Here is a 23,402-nt window from a genome sequence, read left to right on the forward strand (position 1 = left end):
GTCTGATATTTTTATATTGGTGTCCTGAAATCAGGAAGTTAAATCGTTTTTTTGATAGTCATCTCCATTATTTTCTTTTCACCACTAATCCTGACATAAACCTATACTGTACTTGGACAGGTCTGTGAATAGAGGGTGGAGTACTACCGTGGAATAACATAATTGCTTTGTGGAATTATGATTGCCACTGTCTTGCCTGTCAAGTAGCTAAATCTCAACGCAAGTAATTAAGCCTATCATACAAATTGCCAATAATGCCTTCAAGATTTATGAATAAACACTGCAACATGCAGCGATTCTAAAAGTACACTGTGTTAAAATAGGCAAGTTACAATATGTTTGTATTTTAATGTTTAAGGACTCTTGGAAAATGAGGACTAATAGATAAAAATAAAATGATAGGTACCTATACAACTTAATTTAAACGAAAATTACATATTGTTGTATACACATTTTTTTTTAATGTGTATTCCACTCATCCATTTCAAACCATGAATTTCAATTTTCCAAAGACTAAACGGGATTTGTTTCCTTCAGTTACGTTTACCTCAACCTTACAATTTAACAGCTGCTGTGTACAACGTAACTGCCCGCAGCCGCAACGCTCTCCAGAGGGTGGTGAGGTCTGCCCAACGTATTAAGGGCAAACGACCCGCCCTCCAGGACACTTACAGCACTGATGTCACAGGAAGGCCAAAAAGATCATCAAGGACATCAACCACCCGAGCCTCTGCCTGTTCACCCCACTATCATCCAGAAGGTGAGGTCAGTACAGGCTATCGTGGAAAAGTGCGAGATTATGTTATAGTGCTTGAAAGATTATATAATCTTTGTATTGCATTAGAATGGTTGTTTTATTCAACAGAATAGAATCTGACTATTGTGTGTTCAGTGTTCCACTGAGGATGGGCCTCTATGAGATAGCACTGACAGAGGAGATGTACGATGTCTTTGGCCAATAAAGCCTAAAGAGCATTCCAGATAGTGAGGTAATGTTTTGGTACTATGAAGTACCAAGAACGAGATTAGAACCTCATCTTAGAGACCAAACTGAACAATAATTTATTGCGAATGCTATCTGGCTATGGGATACTCTTCTCTCAAGTAAAAGTCTTTCTTTGTGAACAGTTCTGATTATCTGTGGTTTGTCATGTCGACTAGGGGGTGGATCTTTGCTATAAAAGATCTCAGTTGCCATTATGTTGACCACTCTCAACTTTTCATTAGAGATACTGAAATGGTGAAAGTCAAATGCTATTGCAAAAGCTTAAAATAATTAAAGACCAAGTTTAAGTATAACTCTGACTTGTGGGTGGTTTATAACTCTCCTCATTTAGTAATAAAGGAAATTACCACGACAAGGCGCATCAAAGCTGGGACCGAGACTGAAAAACAGCTTCTATCTCAAGGCCATCAGGCTGTTAAACAGCCATCACTAGCACATTAGAGGCTGCTGCCTATAGGCAAAGACTAGAAATCACTGTCACTTTAAGGAATGGAACACTAGTAATTTTAATAATGTTTAGATATCGAGCATTACTCATCTCATATGTATATACTGTATTTTATGCTATTCTATGGAATCTTAGTCACTTAATCATGTTCACAAATCTTGCTTTGCTCATCTCCTATGTATAGTGGCTTGCGAAAGTATTCACCCCCCTTGGCATTTTTCCTATTTTGTTGCCTTACAACCTGTAATTAAAATAGATTTTGGGGGGGGGTTGTATCATTTGATTTACACAACATGCCTACCACTTTCAAGATGCAAAATTATATATTTTTTGAAACAAACAAGAAATAAGACAAAAAAATGAACTTCCGCGTGCATAACTATTCACCCCCCCCCCAAAGTAAATACTTTGTAGAGCCACCTTTTTCAGCAATTACAGCTGCAAGTCTCTTGGGGTATGTCTCTATAAGCTTGGCACATCAAACAACTGGGATGTTTGCCCATTCTTCAAGGCAAAACTGCTCCAGCTCCTTCAAGTTGGATAGCTTCCACTGGTGTACAGCAATCTTTAAGTCATACCACAGATTCTCAATTGGATTGAGGTCTGGGCTTTGAGTAGGCCATTCCAAGACATTTAAACCACTCGAGTGTTGCTTTAGCAGTATGCTTAGGGTTATTGTCCTGCTAGATGCTGCCACCACCTTGCTTGGTGTTCCCGGGGTGATGAGAGGGGTTGGGTTTGCACCAGACATAGCGTTTTCCTTGATGGCCAAAAAGCTCAATTTTATTCTCATCTGACCAGAGTACCTTCTTCCATATGTTTGGGGATTCTCCCACATGCCTTTTGGCTAACACCAAATGTGTTTGCTTATTTTTTTCTTTAAGCAATAGCTTTGTTTTGGACACTCTTCTGTAAAGCCCAGCTCTGTGGAGTGTACAGCTTAAAGTGGTCCAATGGACAGATATTCCAATCTCTGCTGTGGAGCTTTGCAGCTCCTTCAGGGTTATCTTTGGTCTCTTTGTTGTCTCTCTGATTAATGCCCTCCTTGCCTGGTCCGTGAGTCTCTTAGCAGGTTTGTTGTGGTGCCATATTCTTTAATTTGTTTAAATAATGGATTTAATGGTGCTCCGTGGGATGTTCAAAGTTTCTAATATTTTTTTATAACCAAACGCTGATCTGTACTTTTCCACAACGTTGTCCCTGACCTGTTTGGTCAGAGACTGAAAAACAGCTTCTATCTCAAGGTCATCAGATTGTTAAACAGCCTTCACTACCTCAGAGAGGCTGCTGCCTACATACAGACTTGAAATCATTGGCCACTTTAATAAGTTGATCACTAGTCACTTTAATAATGCAACTTTAATAATGTTTAAATGCATATCTTGCATTACTCATCCCATATGTATATACTGTATTTTCATACCTATTGCATACCATACCATATCTATTGCATCTTGCCTATGCCGTTCGGTCATCGCTCATCCATATATTTATATTCTTATTCCATCCCTTAGATATGTGTGTATTAGGTAGTTGTTGTGGAATTGTTAGATTTCTTTTTAGATATTACTGCACTGTCGGAACTAGAAGTACAAGCATTTCGCTACACTCACAATAACATCTTCTAACCATGTGTATGTGACCAATAACATTTACCTGATCTGAAGTGTATTCAAACTCGTACTTGTGAAAAATCTGTCCCCAGGCTTTTGTCAAAGAGATCAGGAACCGTGTTCTTGGAGCACAGGTCGTACGGGATGTGGTCAGCTATGGGCTTTTCATTTTTGCCATGCAGCAAGCATAGCATGTTTTCACCCAGGTTGGCAGAGCCACAGAGACAGCCGTCCTCATTCTACCCAATCCATGTCACCTTGACCTACCACAGCCCTGCATGTCCAGGGGCACATCACTGGTGGGCCTGCACCACAGCTGGAAGAAGTACGCCTCCGGTGGGGTGAAAAGGACAATGAGAACCCACATCAGGGGCTTGCTCACCCTCCACGACTCAAAAATGCTCCCAACGCCCAAAGACCCCACCTCCATGTCAGCCTACCTGTCACACAAACTTCTCAGGGACTTCAGCAGGTCTTCAGTGAAGCCCTCAACAAATTCCTGCAACCACCAGTTCTCATGGGCCGAGGTGACGATTGGTCTCTCACAGAAGCTGATTAGGACTCCCATATCGAGCATGAGGGTCTTGGAACTGATGGATCCACGCTCAACAAACCCATCCTCATCATCAGCGTAGTGGTTTCCATGTCTGCCAGATCCTGCCGACACACCTCGATAGAGAAGATGACCAGTGAGATGGCGCTCCAGAAGTGCCAGTCGTAGCCATCCTTTGAGCCAGGGTCCTGCTGCTCCTCCTATAGCCACACTTGCTCCAGCTCAAGCCCCTCCTCATGTGGGCCAGCAGCACCATCATCCTGCTCTGGGAGAGTGGTCATCTCCTGGTGGAACAGCAGCGGGTGGTTCAAGATGGCCGCTGCCACCCCCACAAACACCCGCACTATGGCCCCCTGCATCCTGGCTCCCTAGTCCTCAGGGAGGAGATAAAACCACAGCATCACCCCTCACGCCAGCATCTCGTCGACTCTGACAATGCCTCAGCCCAACACCTGGAGAACAATTAGATTAAAAATATGTTATGAAATGTCATTGCAACTTCTATATTGGATATCATAGCCCTTCAGCTTCAGAGCTCTTTTAGGTCTTCAAACAAGTTGCTGTTGAGTATTGCTTTTGTGTCATTTTTGCTGTGCATTGCAAGGTGATTCAGTAGAATAATGAAACACAAACATGTGTTAACTCTGTGAACATTCTTGAGGCAGCAGTCTGCCCCTCTAAATATAAAGAGAGCCGAGTGACTCACTGTTGACACAATATTGAACTGTGGGCCCTGGAAGGAAGTAAGATAACCTTTTGAAAATGTGTTTTTGAGGGAATGCAACCTTTTCCGATAACCAAACATAGCACTGATTGCATTGTATCTGTCAAGAATTTGCTTCCAGTAAATGATTCAAGGAAAAGCCTTACAAACTGATTTGGCAAATGCCCAATTCATTTTTACTTAGTGTCAATGATAGTCAAAGATAATCACTATTGTAGTGGGGTATTAGGTCAGATGATGTATCCTGAAAGGGATAAATAGCTGCACAGCTCTTGTAATTTCTTCATGAAACATTTTGGTTGTGTTTACAGTAGATAGGAAGGAACCACAAAATAAAGAGAATGGAAAGTAGGTAAGCGCCTTTTCAAATTGTTCACATTTTTTATAGAACTTCAACATTAACTAAAATTACAAGCATGTACAGTGAAATGCCAAATAAACTGTTAGCCTTTGAGATGTTGAACAACTATTTGCACTTCCCCTGTAAACTGCAATGTAGCATACCATTGATACAACTGTCTATATGCATGAAGTTGTGTCATCTTGACTAATGAAAGTTGTTAATTAATGGTGGATTTAGTCTGTTCCTTGAAATCTCCCTCAGACTAAAGGTATGAAAGTTGTAGAGCCAGGAAAAACATAATGGAGACAAACATTGTAGGCCTATACCATGTCAACATTTTTTCATTTTTTTATTCTCCCATGACTGACTTTATTTGGCTATTTTACATAATTTGGCCTGCATTTCAACAGAATAGCATACAATGCAGCGCACATTTATAAGAATAAATAAAGGCTATTGTTGTTGTATTTTTCAATAAAATAGGGCCCAGCTTTATGACTACAGTATACTTCATATGACTTACATGGGTATAAACAAAATACATTGACTCAATGGAAAACAATTCAACAAAACCTTTGCAAAATTAAAATAGCTGGCTGCATGACACATATAAACTGTCTACAACCATACACCACCCAGTGGGCATAGATGATGACAAAAGACGTATTTGTCGAGTTGAAATCTGGTCGGGATGTCTTATATCCAGATCACAACCAGAGTAACACATATTTTTCATGACGTCTTTTTGATGTAAGCATTGAGGAAAAAGCTACAAAAAAATCCTCATCAGAAGGTTCGCAACATACCTCAACTTGCACCTCTTCACCTGTAGGATTGGTTGGAGGAGGCGTGGCAACACACACACATCAACTTTGCAGGTCCATTCAAAGACAGAATGTTTCTTAAGTTAGTGTCTGCAGCTAGAGTCCCAAGAAACTACCTCAGCGGACCAAAGTGGGTTCATGCTAAATTTCTCAGACTAGTCCTGTGTACTACACTGTCCAGAATGCAGAGGACGTCATCTGGAAAAGGCACACAGATCAGTTACAGTTGAGTATAGCAACACCAAAAGAACCACCAGTTGTAAGAGGTTCAGAACTATTACTGGGTGACACCCTGACCCAGCAAAGCTGAGAAAAAGACGCATGGATTACATCCCGATCAGACAGTCACTGGAGGAAAAAGGGATTAAACCTCAGCTCCGACTTCCCAGCAGTACTGTGGGGATGGAAGGGAAGGTAAAGGATGGAATTCACAAGCGCCGATGAAGCCCAAATGAAGCTGCAAGAAACCTTTCCAGTTCAACAAGGAGAGTCCCATTTACTGAGAAGAGAATGAAGCGGGGAAAAGCGATGAGCACAATATAGGCTAGATCCAATGATGCCTAAAACCAGTTTATCGTAAATTGAGACAATATTAATTCCCCCTCCCCCCAAAAAATCTATACTAGGCTTTCCCAAGCAACTGTTCTGCTCAATAAATTAATGATAGAAGTATCCGATAACAATGGGCTACATGGACACCGATGACAATTCAAATGGGATGATATAGCATGTATGTCAATAACTTCTATATGTGTGTGTGTGTGTGTGTGTGTGTGTGTGTGTGTGTGTGTGTGTGTGTGTGTGTGTGTGTGTGTGTGTGAGAGTATAGGTATGTGTGTGGGTGAATGTTTGTGTGTCTGAGAGGAAGAGAGAGTGGGAAAATATGGGAGGTTGGGACAAGCTTGGCTTGGGTGGGTAAGGGTGGGCAAGGATGGCCAAGAATGAGAAATAAGGCCAAGCTTGGCTTGGGTGGACAAGGATGGGAGGTTGAGAGAAGCTTGGCTTGGCTGGTGTAAAGGGGAGAGAAATTGGGGAGGTAGAGAGGGATACATTTGACTTGGGAAAGAGAGAAGGATTTAACTATTCTAATGTACAATGTAATTTTATTTCTGTTTGCTACCTGCAAACCTGCTGACACATTCAACAGAAACAGTGTTCCCCAAAACAAAAACAAAAGCAACTCAGAACCTTTGACATTGGACAGGAAGTTATTGCCAGAAACTACAAGAGCCCAAACCAGAAATGGTAAGCTGGCGAGATTGTGTCAAAGACAGGACCCTTGACCTACACTGTGAATGTAGGCCCCAACATGATCCGGCGCACAAATGTGGACCAATTACTGAATGCAACAGCTCAAGGAGTCACAGCACAGGATGAAGCTGCTGATGGCTTTATCTCATCAGGACTCGGATGAGCTTGTCCCTGCAACAACAGAGGTCTTACCTGTTACTGATGAAACTGAACCTTAAGAGACTGTTAAACCCAGCTATACATACTGGCATCTTAACTGACATGAACAGTACTACTAAAATGTTATTGGTCACATAAACATGGTTAGCAGATGTTAATGCAAGTGTAGCGAAATGCTTGTGCTTCTAAGGCACTGCATCTCAGTGCTGGAGGCGTCACTACAGACACTGTGTCAAATCCAGGCTGTATCACAACTGGCCATGATTGGTAGTCCCATAGGTTGGTGCACAATTGGCCCAACGTCGTATGGGTTTGACCGGTGTAGGCCGTCGTTGTAAATAAGAATGTGTCCTTAACTGACTTGTCTAGTTAAATAATGTAAGATATGTAAACATTAATAAAGTGACTAGTGATACCTTTATTAAAGTGGCCAATGATTTGAGTCTGTATGTAGGCAGCAACCTCTCTGTGTTAGTGATGGCTGTTTAGCTGTCCCACCTCTTAATTGTGCATCTGTAAAGGTTTGTGAGGGTTTTAGGTGACAAGCCAAATGTCTTCAGCCTCCTGAGGTTGAAGAGGCGTTGTTGCCTTCTTCACCACACTTTCTGTGTGGGTGGACCATTTTGGTTTGTCCGTGATATGTACGCAGAGGAACTTAAAACTTTCCACTTTCTCCACTGCTGTCCCGTCGATGTGGATAGGGGGTGCTCCCTCTGCTGTATCCTGAAATCCAAGATCATCTCCTTTGTTAGGTTGATGTTGCGTGAGAGGTTGTTTTCCTGACTCCACACTCTGAAAGCCCCACCTCCCCGTAGGCTGTCTCGCCGTTGTTGGTAATCAAGCCCACTACTGTTGTGTCGTCTGCAAACTTGATGATTTGAGTTGAAGATGTGCATGGCCACACAGTCATGGGTGAACAGGGAGTACAGGAGGGGGCTGAGCACACACCCTGAAAGTCCAGGAACAATGGTTGATGCAGTCTGGGTCAACAGCCTTGCAAGGGTTAACACGTTTAAATGTCTTACTCATGTCAGCCACGGAGAAGGAGACAGGGGGCCCGCAGTCCTTGGTAGCGTGCCTCATCGGTGGCACTGTATTATCCTCAAAGCAGGCAAAGAATGTGTTTAGTTTGTCTGGAAGAAAGACGTCGGTGTCCATGATGTGGCTGATTTTCTTTTTGTAGTCCGTAATTGCCTGTAGACCCTGCCACATACGTCTTGTGTCTGAGCCGTTGAATTGCGACTCCACTTTGTCCCTATAACAACATTTCACATTTTTGATTGCCTTGTGGAGGGAATAACTAGACTGTTTATATTCGGCCATATTCCCGGTCATCTGTCCATGGTTAAAGGCAGTGGTTTGACCATACTGTACATACAGTATCTACACCTGTCCTGATCCTGAGTTTTGCCCTGTGACGCCATCCTCCTTGTTGCTGATGATAGCCACGATATCCTCTGCCTTGACCTTTTTCTTCATGCGGAGTAGAGTCTGGACCAGTGTCTCAGAGGCTGTGGTCATCCCCTCTTTCTCCACCCAGGCCCTCAGTAGGCTGGAGCATTGCTCCTGGGAGTCATTGGGAAAGTTCAGCTGGTGGGATTCTATGGCGGTATGTGTCATCCCACTGCACTCGGCCACCTGTTTCATGTCCCTCCACCCCAAGGTCTTAGCAATGTCTGGGAGGTGTGGCCAGAGATTAACACCTGAAACCAAAGAAGAAAGAGGGATTATGGGTAATTCTTAGTTGGAAATAACATACATAAGGTTCATATTAGCACACATCAGTAGTAACATTGATGATGTTCTTACCTCTCAGTGGCTGCATTTCCTGCAAAAAATAAATACATGTAAAACACATTCACCATTGATATTTAACTCACTAATTATAATAGGTGACATGATATGTAAAAGTGATGTAGCACTAGAGATGCATGTCTGTGTTTTTAGCGGTGGCTGTAGTCAGGGACAGAGTGGAGTACTGTGACACTTTCAAGAAGCCGGTGTTTGGAAGACATATTGGCACGGATGTTGTTAGGCCCAAGACTAAGTCCACAATATATAGTCCCTACACAAATATAGGGTTACTATCCAAGCCGGCTGGTCGTTTGTTCTAAATGTTCCATTGCCATACTGGCTGGCAACATTCCTTTCACTTGCTTGCTAGCTAGCCAACTACGGTTAATTTACAGTCACGACAAACAGTGCAGACAGCTGCATTTGCATTTATTTAAGCTGTTTTCTACGAGGATACATCCATGAGTTAATGAGGCGCGATTTCGCCTGGCATAGAAAATGTGCTCTCATTAGGACACTGTTGCTCAGAGGAGCTAGCCAACAACACAGCTAACACAATCACTTCAAACTGAAGCTGGGAAGACTGCAAACTAGCTGCACTTTGTTTCGTTTCTTTGTATATATCCATAAAAATGTCAGATGGAACAGAGTAAATAGGCATTTTAATGTCATAGATTTAGCCGGTGATAACTTGTGGAATAGACACCGACTGGAATGTGCTTTTAACCATTCAGGTTTAGACCCACCCCTTGTATAAATTGAAGATATTTACCTCTGAACTCCGGTTGGGCAGTACTGTCAAACCACCATTTGGCCCTAACAAAGGAAATTGGAGACATGTCAATGCTATTTCAAGGACGACTCAAAACCAGATACTTTTGGAAAGGGAGCTTTTCAACAAGCCAGACTTCTGTGCTCTTCAAACACTTTACTAACTAAATTAGAGAAGAACCTCTTCTGCACCCTTTTGGTGATTACCATAGCCTACAACTGGCAGAATGACCAAACACTTACCAAAACAAAATTTATTATTTCGCCACAGGCAAATGATCACAATCAAAACCACAAGAAGAACAGTAGTCGGGACAAATCCTACTGCCAAATTGCTTCCTGCAAGAAAGGAAAATAAAAGCCTAATGTTTAGATAAAAAAACAACCTTATAACATTCATACTGTAAGTGAAAGAACATCTTCCAAATAATTTTAATGCATTGAAATGTTATGGTTTTGCTCAATTCCCAAACCTTGTTCTTTGAAGGCATGGCATATGGTGTTGTTGGTGGCGCTACAGGCTACCTTGATGCCCTCTTCACTGCATCTTCAAGAGAAATTAAAAGATTTGATGTGGAAAGGTGTCACTCTAGTCTATAGCCTACACCAGATTTAATGATAGCACTTTACTGTAGGTGTCCTTATTCATGCATTCTTTATCATGTCTATTTTAATCCTGGTCTTGGGGACCAAAAGGGGATGCACATTTTTGTTTTTGCCTTAACACTATAGCTGATTAAAATGATCAACTCTGCATCTGTTACGGCTTTCTTCCGTTGAAGGAGAGTCGGACCAAAATGCAGCGTGGTTAGTTCGATACATGTTTAATGAAAGAATAAACACGATAAATACAAAAACAAGAAACGGAACGTGAAAACCTATACAGCCTGTCTGGTGAATACAAACACACTGAGACAGAAACAATCACCCACAAACACACAGTGAAACCCAGGCTACCTAAATATGGTTCCCAATCAGAGACAACGAGAATCACCTGACTCTGATTGAGAACCTCAGGCAGCCATAGACTATGCTAGACACCCCTACTCAGCCACAATCCCAATACCTACTAAAACCCCCAATACCACAACACAACACAAAATAACCCCATGTCACACCCTGGCCTGACCAAATAAATATATAAACACAAAATACTAAGACCAGGGCGTGACAGAACCACCCCCCAAGGTGCGGACTCCCGGCCGCACACTAAAACCCATAGGGGAGGTACCGGGTGGGCGTCTGTCCACGGTGGCGGCTCCGGCTCGGGACGTGGACCCCACTCCAACCAAGTCTTAGTCCCCCTGTAACGCGTCCTTTGATTGGCGACCCTTGCCGCCGACCTAGGCCTAATAACCCTCACCAAGGACCCCACTGGATTGAGGGACAGCTCGGGACTGAGGTAGAAGCTCGGGACTGAGGGGAAGCTCGGGACTGAGGGGTAGCTCGGGACTGAGGGGTAGCTCAGCACTGAGGGGAAGCTCAGCACTGAGGGGAAGCTCAGCACTGAGAGGATGCCTAGTACAGAGAGGAAGCCCAGTACAGAGAGGAAACTCAGGCAGGTAGTAGGCTCTGGCAGATCCTGGCTAGCTGGTGGTTCTGGCAGATCCTGGCTGACTGGCGGATCCTGGCTAGCTGGCGGTTCTGGCAGATCCTGGCTGACTGGCGGATCCTGGCTGACTGGCGGATCTGGAAGATCCTGGCTGACTGGTGGATCCTGGCTGACTGGCGGATCTGGCTGCTCCATGCAGACTGGCAGCTCCATGCAGACTGGCAGCTCAGGCTGCTCCATGCAGACTGGCAGCTCTGGCTGCTCCATGCAGACTGGCAGCTCTGGCTGCTCCATGCAGACTGGCAGCTCTGGCTGCTCCATGTAGACTGGCAGCTCTGGCTGCTCCATGCAGACTGGCAGCTCTGGTTGCTCCATGCAGACTGGCAGCTCTGGCTGCTCCATGCAGACTGGCAGCTCTGGCTGCTCCATGTAGACTGGCAGCTCTGGCTGCTCCATGCAGACTGGCAGCTCCATGCAGACTGGCAGCTCTGGCTGCTCCATGCAGACTGGCAGCTCTGGCTGCTCCATGCAGACTGGCAGCTCTGGCTGCTCCATCGTAGTTTGTCCCCAGTGATGGGTTGGTCAGACATCACCACCCTCGAGAGCCCTGCAGAATGAGAGTGGTGCAGTTGCCATACCAGGCGGAAATACAGCCCAACAGGATACTCTCAATCGTGCATCTGTAAAGGTTTGTGTGGGTTTTAGGTGTCAAGACAAGTTTCTTCAGCCTCCTGAGGTTGAATAGGTGCTGTTGTGCCTTCTTCACTACACTGTCTATGTGGGTGGACGCTGAGGAACTTGAAGCTTTCCAACCTTTTCCACTGCAGTCCCATCGATGTGGATAGCGGCGTCCTTCTGTTGTTTCCTTGAAGTCCACGATCAGCTGCTTTGTTTTGTTGATGTTGAGTGAGAGGTTGTTTTCCTGGCACCAGGATCTTTTGGGGTGGTAAGAAAATTGAAGTGGGTCTAGAGTGCCAGGTAAGGTAGAGGTAATATGATCCTTGACTAGTCTCTCAAAGCACTTCATGATGGCAGAAGTGAGTGCTGTGGTACGATAGTCATTTAGTTCAGTTACCTTTGTATTCTTGAGTACAGGAACAATGGTGGACATTTTGAAGCATGTGGGGACAGCAAACTGGGATAGGGAGAGATTGAATATGTCCGTAAACACTCCAGCCAGCTGGTCTGCGCATGCTCTGAGAATGCGGTTAGGGATGCCGTCTGGGCCGGCAGCCTTGCGAGAGTTAACACGCTTAAATGTCTTACTCACATCGGCCACGGAGAAGGAGAGCACACAGTCCTTGGTAGCAGACCACGTCGGTGGCACTGTGTTATTCTCAAAGCGGACAAATAAGGTGTTTAGCTTGTTCAAACACACCATCGGTGACCACGACATGGCTGGTTTTCCCTTTGAAGTCTGTGATTGTCTGTAGACACTGCCACATACGTCTCGTGTCTGAGCCGTTGAATAGCGAATCCACTTTGTCTCTATACTGACGTTTTGCCTGTTTGATTGCCTTACGGAGGGAATAACTACACTGTTTGTATTCGGCCATATTCCCAGTCACTTTGCCATGGTTAAAGGGGGTGGTTCGTGCTTCCAGTTTTGCGCGAATACTACCATCTATCCACGGTTTCTGGTTTGAGTAGGTTTTAATAGTCACAGTGGGTACAACATCTCCAATACACTTTCTGATAAACTCAGTCACCATATCAGAGTATTCGTCAATGTTATTCTCGGAGGCTACACGGAACATTTCCCAGTCCGCGTGATCAAGACAATCTTGAAGCGAAGTCAAAATTCGTGATCAGAGTCGTGATCAGATTTGCCAAAGGGAGGGTGGGGGAGGGCCTTGTAGGTATCCTGGAAGTTGGAGTGAAAGTGGACGAGTGTTTTAGCAGTGCGAGTACTACAGTCAATGTGTTGATAGAATTTCGGTAGCGTTTTCCTCAAATTTGCTTTGTTAAAATTCCCAGCTACAATAAATGCGGCCTCAGGATATGTGGTTTCCAGTTTGCATAAAGTCCAGTGTAGTTCTTTGAGGGCCGTCATGGTATCGGCTTGAGGGGAATGTGAACTTCTCATCCTTTCCTCTCTACTTACTGGCTGTGGTTAATCTCTACCACACATGTGAACTCCTCCTTTACATTCAAAGATTCCTTTCCACGCTTCCTTGCTCCTTTCTTCCTTTTCTAGCTCCCTTTCCTTCTTCCTTTCCTTTCCTTTCTACTAGCCGTGGTTAATCACTATCACATACATGTGAACTCCATGTTTTCTTTCTTAGATTCCTTTCCACTTTCCTCACTCCCATTCCTTTCCTCCTTTCCTAGCTGCCTTTCCTTCTTCCTTTCCTTTCTACTGGCCATGGTTAATCCCTACCACATTCACGCGAACTACTCGTGTTCTTTCTTAGATTCCTTTCCTCCGTTCCTCACTCCCTTTCCTAGCTCTGTTTCTTTCCCTCCTTTCCTCAATTCCTTTCCTCATTTCCAGCTTCCTTTCCTTCCCTACCTCCCTACCACCCTTTCCTTTCCTCCTTTTTGCAAATGCAAAAGCTGTCACAAATCATGTTCTGCACCAGAGCAGTTTGTTTCATTTGTTGTAAAAATATATACATAATCCTAACTACGTATGTATCCATGTTTCTTGGAGATCCTGAATGTTTTTGTGATAGTATAAGCACCTTCATAACTTTTATAACACCTCAAATTAATGTCACTTTACTTAAGGTGTCTGTGCACACTCTATAACGGCCTATGGCATGGTTATGACACCCATCATTCCATTCACTGTAATAATGTGACACAGAGTTTGGTAAATTATATGGGTCTTTCTATAAACTAGGGTAACAGTGAGGATTTCCTAAACTGGACAACTTCCTACACTTCCAAATGTGCTCATGTCATTACATTAAGATATAAGGAGGGATCATAGCTATATTGAATAAAATTCACAAGTTGATTTAGAACCTATGTTCAATCCTTTTTGTCCAAAATCGTGTGAATCGTGAACCCTGTAAGAATCCTGGATCTAGCTGTCGAACAGTTTTTCTGTATAGAGATCTCATAAATGCAGTGTAACTACGTAACATTTTGTCCTTATGTTACGGGGTGAAAACAGCTTTTCATGCGCACACAAATCCAAAATAATATATGCATTGCAGAATGGAATGCTTCTAACCGGAAGAGTCACCTTACCTTGATAGTTAAAACCTAAATCGATACTGTCATTAATGTGGTTTATCAAAAATTATGCATAATACTTGTTGGATGGGAATTTGGTGTCCATCTGATTAGTTACGGAGTGATATTTTCACACACTGTCATCTGATCCAGGAAGGAATTTTCAGAATGACAGTCAAGTGACAAACAGCTGTTTGTCATACGATGCAACAACAGCCCAAGTCCTGGAAAAAAAGGTGTTCACCAGAATATTTTGGTGTTTCATTCGTTATGCCAGTGAAGACAGTTGTGCCTGGATCCATTTTGGATTTAACATCCCTAGTGAATTGATGTTGTCTGCTTGATTTACAGCAGGGTCTCGTTAGATTTAACAGAGAACGCATCAACGTAATAAGTTAAATGTTTTCAAATGTATTTGTGCCTCGGATTGGACACCGGGTCTACATTTTGTTTTCCATGTTAGACCTTCAATTTTAAACAATAGGGGCTTGAAGTTGCCAACTTGAACTTGGAGCTCAGAAATTCAAGGACTAGAATAGGCCTACCTAAAATCAGACATTTCCTCAATCTGGTGCTTAAAAAGTAAGTTGTAATTATTGTAGTCAATTTATAAATTATCATGCTGCCTTATAATTATCCGTGATTACATTTTTAATCAGTTTTTGTGAGAGATGTGGCCACTTTCATTTGTTTCCCGGCGCTTCAATTGAACAGTGTTGTGCTACTCTGTTGCGGTAAAACCACATACAGTTATTATGAGGAAGGCAACAGCTAATGCTGGCTTCAAGTTGGCTTTCCATACAAATCTACCCATTAAAAAAGGAACCTGGTGTTTGGTCACTTTCTCATGATAAAAACAGAAATAGTGAGTTTCAAATGGTGAGCTTAATGTTACTGCTATTCATGGATTTCCTATGTGTGCCTGCGTCGGCCACAACAATCCCCATGCATGCATCCATTTAGTCAGGCAATGTCTACATTATTCTCACATATTTAAAAATGTTATAATAATTGACAAGGCTTAAAATAATCGCTATTTTTAAAGTGGTAATGGCCTACTTAAAAAAAAAAACTCTTGAGTGTAGTGGGCAGTACTTTGATGTTTGGATGAAAAACGTACCCAAATGAAACTGCCTATTTCTCAGGCCCAGAATCTAGAATATGCATATAATTGTCAGATTATGATAGAAAACACTCTAAAGTTTCCAAAACTGTCAAAATATTGTCTGTGAGTATAACAGAACTGATATTGCAGGCGAAAACCTGAGGAAAATCCAACCGCAAGTGCTGTTTTTCCTGAAAGCTCTCTTCGCTCCATTTAAAGGGATATCAACCTTTTCCTTTTCCTTTCCTTTTCCTATAGCTTGCACGTGTTGAGAACAGTCTTTAGACATAGTTCCAGGCTTTTATTTTGAAAAATGAGCGAGAAAGATCACATCGCGTCATTGGATGGCTGGGTGCCAGCAGTGTTTTTCATACGCAACAGCTTGGAGCAGACATTTTCTCTCTCCTATTGAAGAAGTTACAGTCCAGTTGAAATATTATTGATTATATATCGTAAAAACAACCTGAGGATTGATTATAAAAAAACGTTTGACATGTTTCTACGAACTTTACGGATACTATTTGGAATTGTCGTCTGCCCCGTCGTTATCGCTCGAGCCTGTGGATTTCTGAACATAACGCGCCAACCAAATGGAGGTATTTTGGATATAAAAATAATCTTTATGGAACAAAAGGAACATTTATTGTGTAACTGGGAGTCTCGTAAGTGCAAACATCCAAAGATCATCAAAGGTAAGCGATTCATTTTATTGTTTTTCTGACTTTTGTGACCAATCTACTTTGCTGCTAGCTGTTTGTAATGTTTGGTCTGCTGAGAGAGATGTCCTTACATAAACGCTTGGTATGCTTTCGCCGAAAAGCTTTTTTGAAATCTGACATGCCAGGTGGATTAACAACAAGCTAAGCTGTGTTTTGCTATATAGCACTTGTGATTTCATGAAAATGTAATATTTTTTGTAATTTAATCTGAATTTGGCACTCTGCAATTCAGCGGATGTTGACGAAAATGATCCCGCTAACGGGATGAGTGCATCAAGAAGTAAAAAAATAAAATAAAATGTGCATGCTTTCGGGAGGGGGGGGGGGTGCTTTTATATTAGGCCATATATAAATTAAACAATTGTATAACATTGATGTCCTTGAAAAGTACAATTAAGCACTTGAAAAAGTCCCTGAAAATCCTTGAATTTGACTTGCCAATGCCTGTATGAACCCTGCTTAAATGATGTATAGAGCTAGGCCTATGTCGTTGTGTAGGTGGAGTTATGGGGCAATTTGCATATATTCACTTTTATTCCTCTAAGTACATGTGGAACTGCATGAAAATCACATTTATTTTTGTTTCAACCATTTAGAATTGTTGATCCCAATGTCACACATTGGCCCCATTATTTATAGAAAGCCCCATATAAAGTCCAGTTACAACATATGGTAAGTAGACACTTATGTAGCATGTAATAACATATGACATAATTTGTCATGCAGTGTAATAGTAGTTGTTATTAACAGTTGACTTTAGAGCATATGACAACAGGATGAACAGTCATCTATAACACCAATTATAACATCTTATGCCATTACTCATAACTATATTGAACAAAAATATAAACGCAACATGCAGCAATTTCAAAGATTTGACTGAGTAACAGTTCATATAAGGATATCAGTCCACTGAAATGAATGAATTAGGTCCTAATCTATAGTTTTCACATGTCTGGGAATACAGATAATCATCTGTTGGTCACAGATACCTAAAAAAAAAGGTAGGGCGTGAATCAGAAGACCAGTCAGTATCTGGTGTGACCACCATTTTCCTCATGCAGCGCAACACATCTCCTTCGCATAGAGTTGATTAGGCTGTTGATTGTGGTCTGTGGAACTTTGTCCCACTCATATCCAATGGCTGTGAGAAGTTGCTGGATATTGGCGGGAACTGGAACACGGTGTCGTACACGTCGATCCAGAGCATCCCAAACATGCTCAACGGGTGACATGTCTGGTGAGTATGCAGTCCATGGAAGAATTGGGACATTTTCAGCTTCCTGGAATTGTGCACAGATCCTTGCGACATGGGGCCGTGCATTATCATGCTGAAACATGAGGTGATGGCGGCAGATGAATGGCACGACAATGGGCCTCAGGTTTTCGTCACGGTGTCTCTGTGCATTCAAATTGCCATCAATAAAATGCAATTGTGTTCGTTGTCCGTAGCTTATGCTTGCCCATACCATAACAGTCCTGGTGGACGTTACTGCAGTCAGCCAATTGCACACTCCCCCACATCTATGGCATTGTGTTGTGAGACAAAACTGCACATTTTAGAGTTGCCTTTTATTTCCCCCAGCACAAGGTGCACCTGTGTAATGATTATGCTGTTTAATCAGCTCCTTGATATGCCACCACTGTCCGGTGGATGTTATATCTTGGCGAATGAGAAATGCACACTAATAGGGATGTAAACAAATTGGTGCACAAAATCAGAGAAATAAGATTTTTGTGCATATGGAACATTTTTGGGATCTTCTATTTCAGCTCACTATACACAGGACCAACACTTTACATGTTGCGTTAATGTTTTGTTCAGTGTAGTTAAACTACTTATGACAGCTTATATGTTTATATAGCTGTTATAAAGACTTCATGAAAGCATTAATAAGGACACCTACAGTAAAATTGTACTGATTTAACAATGTGTCTTTAACATTTAGAAAACTATAAATCAATATATTTTGATAGTTAATTGGTTAAAGTATCTTGAACTTACATGGTACATGGGTAGCAGGCCCTGCAGTGCTCCTTCCCCTTGTTACAGTAATGGCCCTGCTGGCATCGACATACTGAGTCCTTGAAGATGGTGCATCTGTCCTCCACCTCCAGATTGGCTACGAAAGAAAAACATCATAGTGGCAGTACATTGGCAAGGTTGGGTTACGGATGTAACCTTGTTTCTCTGAGTAGTGTAACGGGTGGCCAAATGACCTATGGGAACTACTTCACGTGATGTGATTGATATGCTTAATATCAAAGATGTTTACAGTCACACCACACCCTTAGTGCACCCACGTGACCTCAATCCACACCCTTAGTGTACCCAAGTGACCTATCACTATAAAAGGCGGTATGGCGTGACATACTGTCTATTACTTAGATCCGTAACCCAGCATTCACTTTTGTAATATCTTATGGTTCACCGAGTTGCGGCTGAAAGACAACATGAATAACATGAATAACATAAAACTGTTAAGGGTAAAACCGTGTTTTACCCTTTTTCGGTGTGATAGAACAGCGGCCTCTGGTAAGACAAGGGGTGGAAGTCTATGTATATTTGGGAACAACAGCTGATGCATGAAATCTAAGGAAGGTTTTGCTCGCCTGAGTTAGAGTATCTCATGATAAGCTGTAGATCACACTATTTACCAAGAGAGTTTTCATCTATATTCTTCGTAGCCGTCTATTTATGACCACAAACCAATGCTGGCACTAAGACCACACTCAATAAGCTGTATACGGCCATAAGCAAACAGGAAAACGTTCATCCAGAGGCGGCAGGGACCTTAATGCTGGGAAACTTAAATTGTAGGATGTGGCAGGGCTTGCAAACTATTACAGACTACAAAGGGGAGTACACAAGCTAAATTACTTCTATGCTCGCTTCGAGAAAGTAACACTGAAACATGCATGAGAGCATCAGCTGTTCCGGACGACTGTGTGATCACACTCTCCATAGCCAATGAGAGAGTAAGACCTTTAAACAGGTCAACATTCACAAGGCCGCAGAGCTAGACGGATTACCAGGAAATATTCTGAGCATGCGCTGACGATGATACAATCTCTATTGAACTCAACACTACCCTTTCCCACCTGGACAAAAGGAACAAAAGGAACAGCTCTGTGAGAATGCTATTCATTGACTACATCTCTGCGTTCAACACCATAGTGCCCTCAAAGCTCATCACTAAGCTAAAGACCCTGGGACTAAACACCTCCCACTGCAACTGGATCCTGGACTTCCTGACGGGCCGCCCCCAGGTGGTAAGGTTAGGGAACAACACATCCGCCATGCTGATCCTCAAGACGGGGGTCCCTCGGAAATGTATGCTCAGTCCCCTCCTGTACTCCCTGTTCACTCATGACTGCATGGCCAGGCACGACTCCAACACCATCATCAAGTTTGCCTATGACACAACAGTGGTAGGCCTGATCACCGACAACGATGAGACAGACTATAGGGAGGAGGTCAGAGACCTGGCTGTGTGGTGCCAGGACAACAACCTCTCCATCAACATGATCAAGACAAAGGAGATGATTGTGGACTACTGGAAACGGAGGACGGAGCACGCCCTTCTCATCGACGGGGCCGTAGTAGAGCAGGTTGAGAGCTTCAAGTTCCTTGGTGTCCACATCACCAACAAACTATCATGGCCCAAACACACTAAACAGTCGTGAAGAGGGCACGATAAAGCCTATTCCCCCTCAGGAGACTGAAAAGATTTGGCATGGGTCCTCAGATCCTCAAAAGGTTCAACAGCTGCACCATCAAGAGCATCCTGACTGGTTACATCACACCTGGTATGGCTGGCTGACTGCTCAGCCTCCGACCGCAAGGCACTACAGAGGGTGGTGCCTACGTCCCAAGTACATCACTGGGGCCAAGATTCCTGCCATCTAGGACCTCTATACCAGGCAGTGTAAGAAGAAGGCCCCAAAAATTGTTAAAGACTCCAACGACCCTAGTCACAGACTGTTCTCTCTGCTACCGCACGGCAAGCGGTACCAAAGCACCAAGTCTAGGTCCAAAAGGCTTCTTAACAGCTTCTACCCCCAAGCCATAAGACTTCTGAACAACGAATCAAAGGGCTGTTTATTATCTATGCATTGTCACTTTAACTCTACCTACATGTTCTTATTACCTCAATTACCTCGACTAACTGATGCCCCTGCACATTGCCTCTGTACCGGTATCCCCTGTATATAGCCTAGCAATTGTTATTTTACTGCTGCTGTTTAATTATTTGTTACTTTTTATTTTCAATGTTTTAGTGATCTTTTTTTTAACTTAAAACTTATTTTTCTTCAAACTGCATTGTTGATTAAGGGCTTGTAAGCATTTCACTGTAAGGTCTACACCTGTTGTACTCAGCGCATGTGACAAATATCATTTGATTTAATTCGATTTGAAGAAAAGACAGTGAACAAACGACAGCATTCCACGCCACACTGTGTTCTATAGTGACAGGTCAGTAAGGGTGAGGCGTGACTGTAAACATCTTTGATATTAAGCATCGCAATCATATCGCATGAAGGGAAAGGAGTTCCCATAGGTTGTGTGGCGACCCTGTTCCGAAAACAAAAGAGAACCTAATTTGCTACAGTAGGTAGGCCTACCTATAAGGTGTCAGTTCTACCTGTTGTGTGTGTAGGCCTACCTTTAGGGTCACAGGAAGTGCAGGGCTCACAGGAGTCCAGAGAGTTGGGGTCACTGTTGTAGGTCCTGTCTTCCTCACAGTAAACACAGGTCCCATCCTCTGGGCTCACACTGCAGTGGTTCTCCAGATGTTGGCCTATACACATAGAGTACATAATCAAAGGGAAAGACATAGGCCTACATAGCATACATTAATTTTATTCATGCATTTTACAGGAGTTGACTAGGACAGTGCTTGTTAATTAATCAACATTTCAGTTCTCACTCCAATGTAAATGTGCTTGCGCAATTATTATGGTATTGACCTGTCATGGTGGTGACCAAAATAATGCTAATGTGAGATAGTTCGATACAGATAATGTTAAACATTAGATGCTTACCAGCCGCACAGAGACAGCATGCCATTCCCTCATGCTGGTAAGTGCCATCTTGACAACTCTGCCTTTTGGTGCGCAATTTGCTAGTGATTAAGATGTCTTGGGAACTCCGCTCTGCGTTGAATGGTGTAGTTAAACGAACCGTACACTGTTAAATGCAATTACATTATGGAGTGTTATTATAACAGACAGCAGTAGGCAGTTACGGTAGCTGCGTGTGTGTGTGTGTGTGTGTGTGTGTGTGTGTGTGTGTGTGTGTGTGTGTGTGTGTGTGTGTGTGTGTGTGTGTGTGTGTGTGTGTGTGTGTGTGTGTGTGTGTGTGTGTGTGTGTGTGTGTGTGCGTGCATGCGTGCGCGCGACTTATCAGTGATTTAAGTATGAGACATTGGAAGGTCAATTATTATTATTAAGGAAAAGTGCCTATGTGTGGTAAGTGTAACATAGTAAAGGTAAACCTGTATTAATTTGTGGATGTCCATCCATTTCGTGTAATATGTTATGAATTACAATTCTTACAATATGTAAAAAAAAATGTGCCATATGTTAAATATGTTGTTTTTACCATGCTGCTACTCACTGTTTATTATCTATACATAGTCACTTTACCACTACCTACATGTACAAATTACCTTGACTAACCTGTACCCCTGCACATTGACTCGGTACCCCCTGTATATAGCCTCCTTATAGTTATTTAGTAAATATTTTCTAACTTTTTTAAACTGCATTGTTGATTAAGGGCCTGTAAGTAAGAATTTCACGGTAAGGTTCTATTTGGTGCATGTGACAAATCAAATTTGAATGGTTTTTATGTTAACTAGCGTTAGCTAGGTGGCTGAAGTTAGCTAGGCTAGGGACTAGGGTTAGGGGTTAAGGTTAGGGTTAAAGCTGCAATATGTAACTTTTTGGGCAACCTGACCAAATTCACATAGAAATATGAGTTATAGATCTGTCATTCTCATTGAAAGCAAGTCTAAAAGCTGTATCTGTTCTATGTGCACTATTTCTATGCTTCCCATTCATAAGTTTTGTTTTTGTGTCTTTTCCTTTTGGTTTTGTACACCAGCTTCATACAGCTTAAATAAAATACAATGATTCTTTACACTATACTTGCTTGTTTTGTGACATAAACAGACATTAGGCAAACTATTAGACTTTTATCAACCAGGAATGGGCAGAGAGATTTCTGCATATTGCACATAAAGGAAAACTCCAGCCAAAAACTATCTTCTGGTATTTATTTCATTAGTACATTGATATAGTCACAAAATGTTTTGCATGTCAGCAATCAAGCTTTCAAGATATACAACTTTCAAAATACAGAAATACAACTGCTATAGTGCATTTTGTAGTTACAAAGTAGCTACAAAAGTAGTAAGTAGTTGCAAAGTTGCTATTTATTTAAAATGATAAAAGGTGTCCTTGATTAGATTCGAATACGCAACTTTTGCGTTGCTATGTTTACATCTAGTCTATGAGACAAGGCTGGCGTGGCATGTCCCAACAAGTCAAAATCAAAAGTGAAACTACTTCAGTACGGACAGTTTAGAAACTTTTACCTGTCGATTAAATAAAAAATATCAGATATTTATACATCGTGTTTGATAGATGTATATACTGTATTTCATCCATGCAAGATACCAGAGCAGAGTTGAGAATGACTTGACAAATATGGCTGTGAGAGTTAGTTTAGCTAGTTCTGACAATAATAGAATATCTGAGTTTAACCTATACAAAGTATGTCAACAATAACATGTTGATAGTCAACTCACCAAAATGCACAGGATATATAAAAAAGTACATTTGTTCATTTTCGAAATTGATGCCTCCAAGAAGAGATTGCTGCGCCCTGTGTGGTGTTTGCAATTGCAAATCTGCCCTCTGTTTGAAGTTTGGAGGAAATACAGACAGTACGTTGACCACGATTGCACAATGACAGTCAAGTTGCTGCATGTTCGTAGGGCGCATAGACAAGCAATGCCGAACCGGAAGTGCGTGCGGGTTTTATTCTAACCGTTTTATTCAAGAAAAACATCCAGTAAAAATGTGTTTCACCATTGAAAATGGTTATCTTATGAGATACATACAATGAGTTGTTGGAGTAAGTTTAGTAGATACTGAACATGTATTGTATTCATCATTGTTCAATGAGACAGACCTATCTCTCCATGTAGCACTAGGGGGAGCGAGTGGCCTTTGCGCGGGACCGCCTGAGTTGCTCCTCTTTTTACACATTTTCTGGGTCAGTTATTGCAGCGATCCGTAAAGGATGTGTGTAATGGTCATTTTCCAAGCACACCAAGCTCCGAGGCAG

The 23,402-nt window shown here is 42.4% G+C and overlaps 1 protein-coding gene and 1 pseudogene across 1 annotated transcript; both read right to left on the bottom strand.

Annotated features, from left to right (window-relative positions):
• Positions 1–3,015: 3,015 nt before the first annotated feature.
• LOC109898855 (inositol 1,4,5-trisphosphate receptor-interacting protein-like) lies at positions 3,016–4,882 on the bottom strand (annotated as a pseudogene).
• Positions 4,883–5,017: 135 nt separating this feature from the next.
• Positions 5,018–23,018, bottom strand: LOC109899109 (tumor necrosis factor receptor superfamily member 6-like). The gene is made up of 9 exons (XM_020494165.2): positions 22,861–23,018; positions 21,092–21,236; positions 20,713–20,847; positions 18,051–18,168; positions 9,960–10,033; positions 9,730–9,825; positions 9,488–9,531; positions 8,731–8,749; positions 5,018–8,624 (listed from the first exon to the last, which is right to left on the bottom strand). The coding sequence occupies exons 1-9, from the start codon at positions 22,897–22,899 to the stop codon at positions 8,305–8,307; spliced, it is 990 nt and encodes a 329-aa protein (XP_020349754.1). The 5' UTR covers positions 22,900–23,018; the 3' UTR covers positions 5,018–8,304.
• Positions 23,019–23,402: the final 384 nt, after the last annotated feature.

The sequence above is a fragment of the Oncorhynchus kisutch genome, linkage group LG11, assembly GCF_002021735.2.
Source record: "Oncorhynchus kisutch isolate 150728-3 linkage group LG11, Okis_V2, whole genome shotgun sequence".
NCBI lineage: Eukaryota > Metazoa > Chordata > Actinopteri > Salmoniformes > Salmonidae > Oncorhynchus > Oncorhynchus kisutch.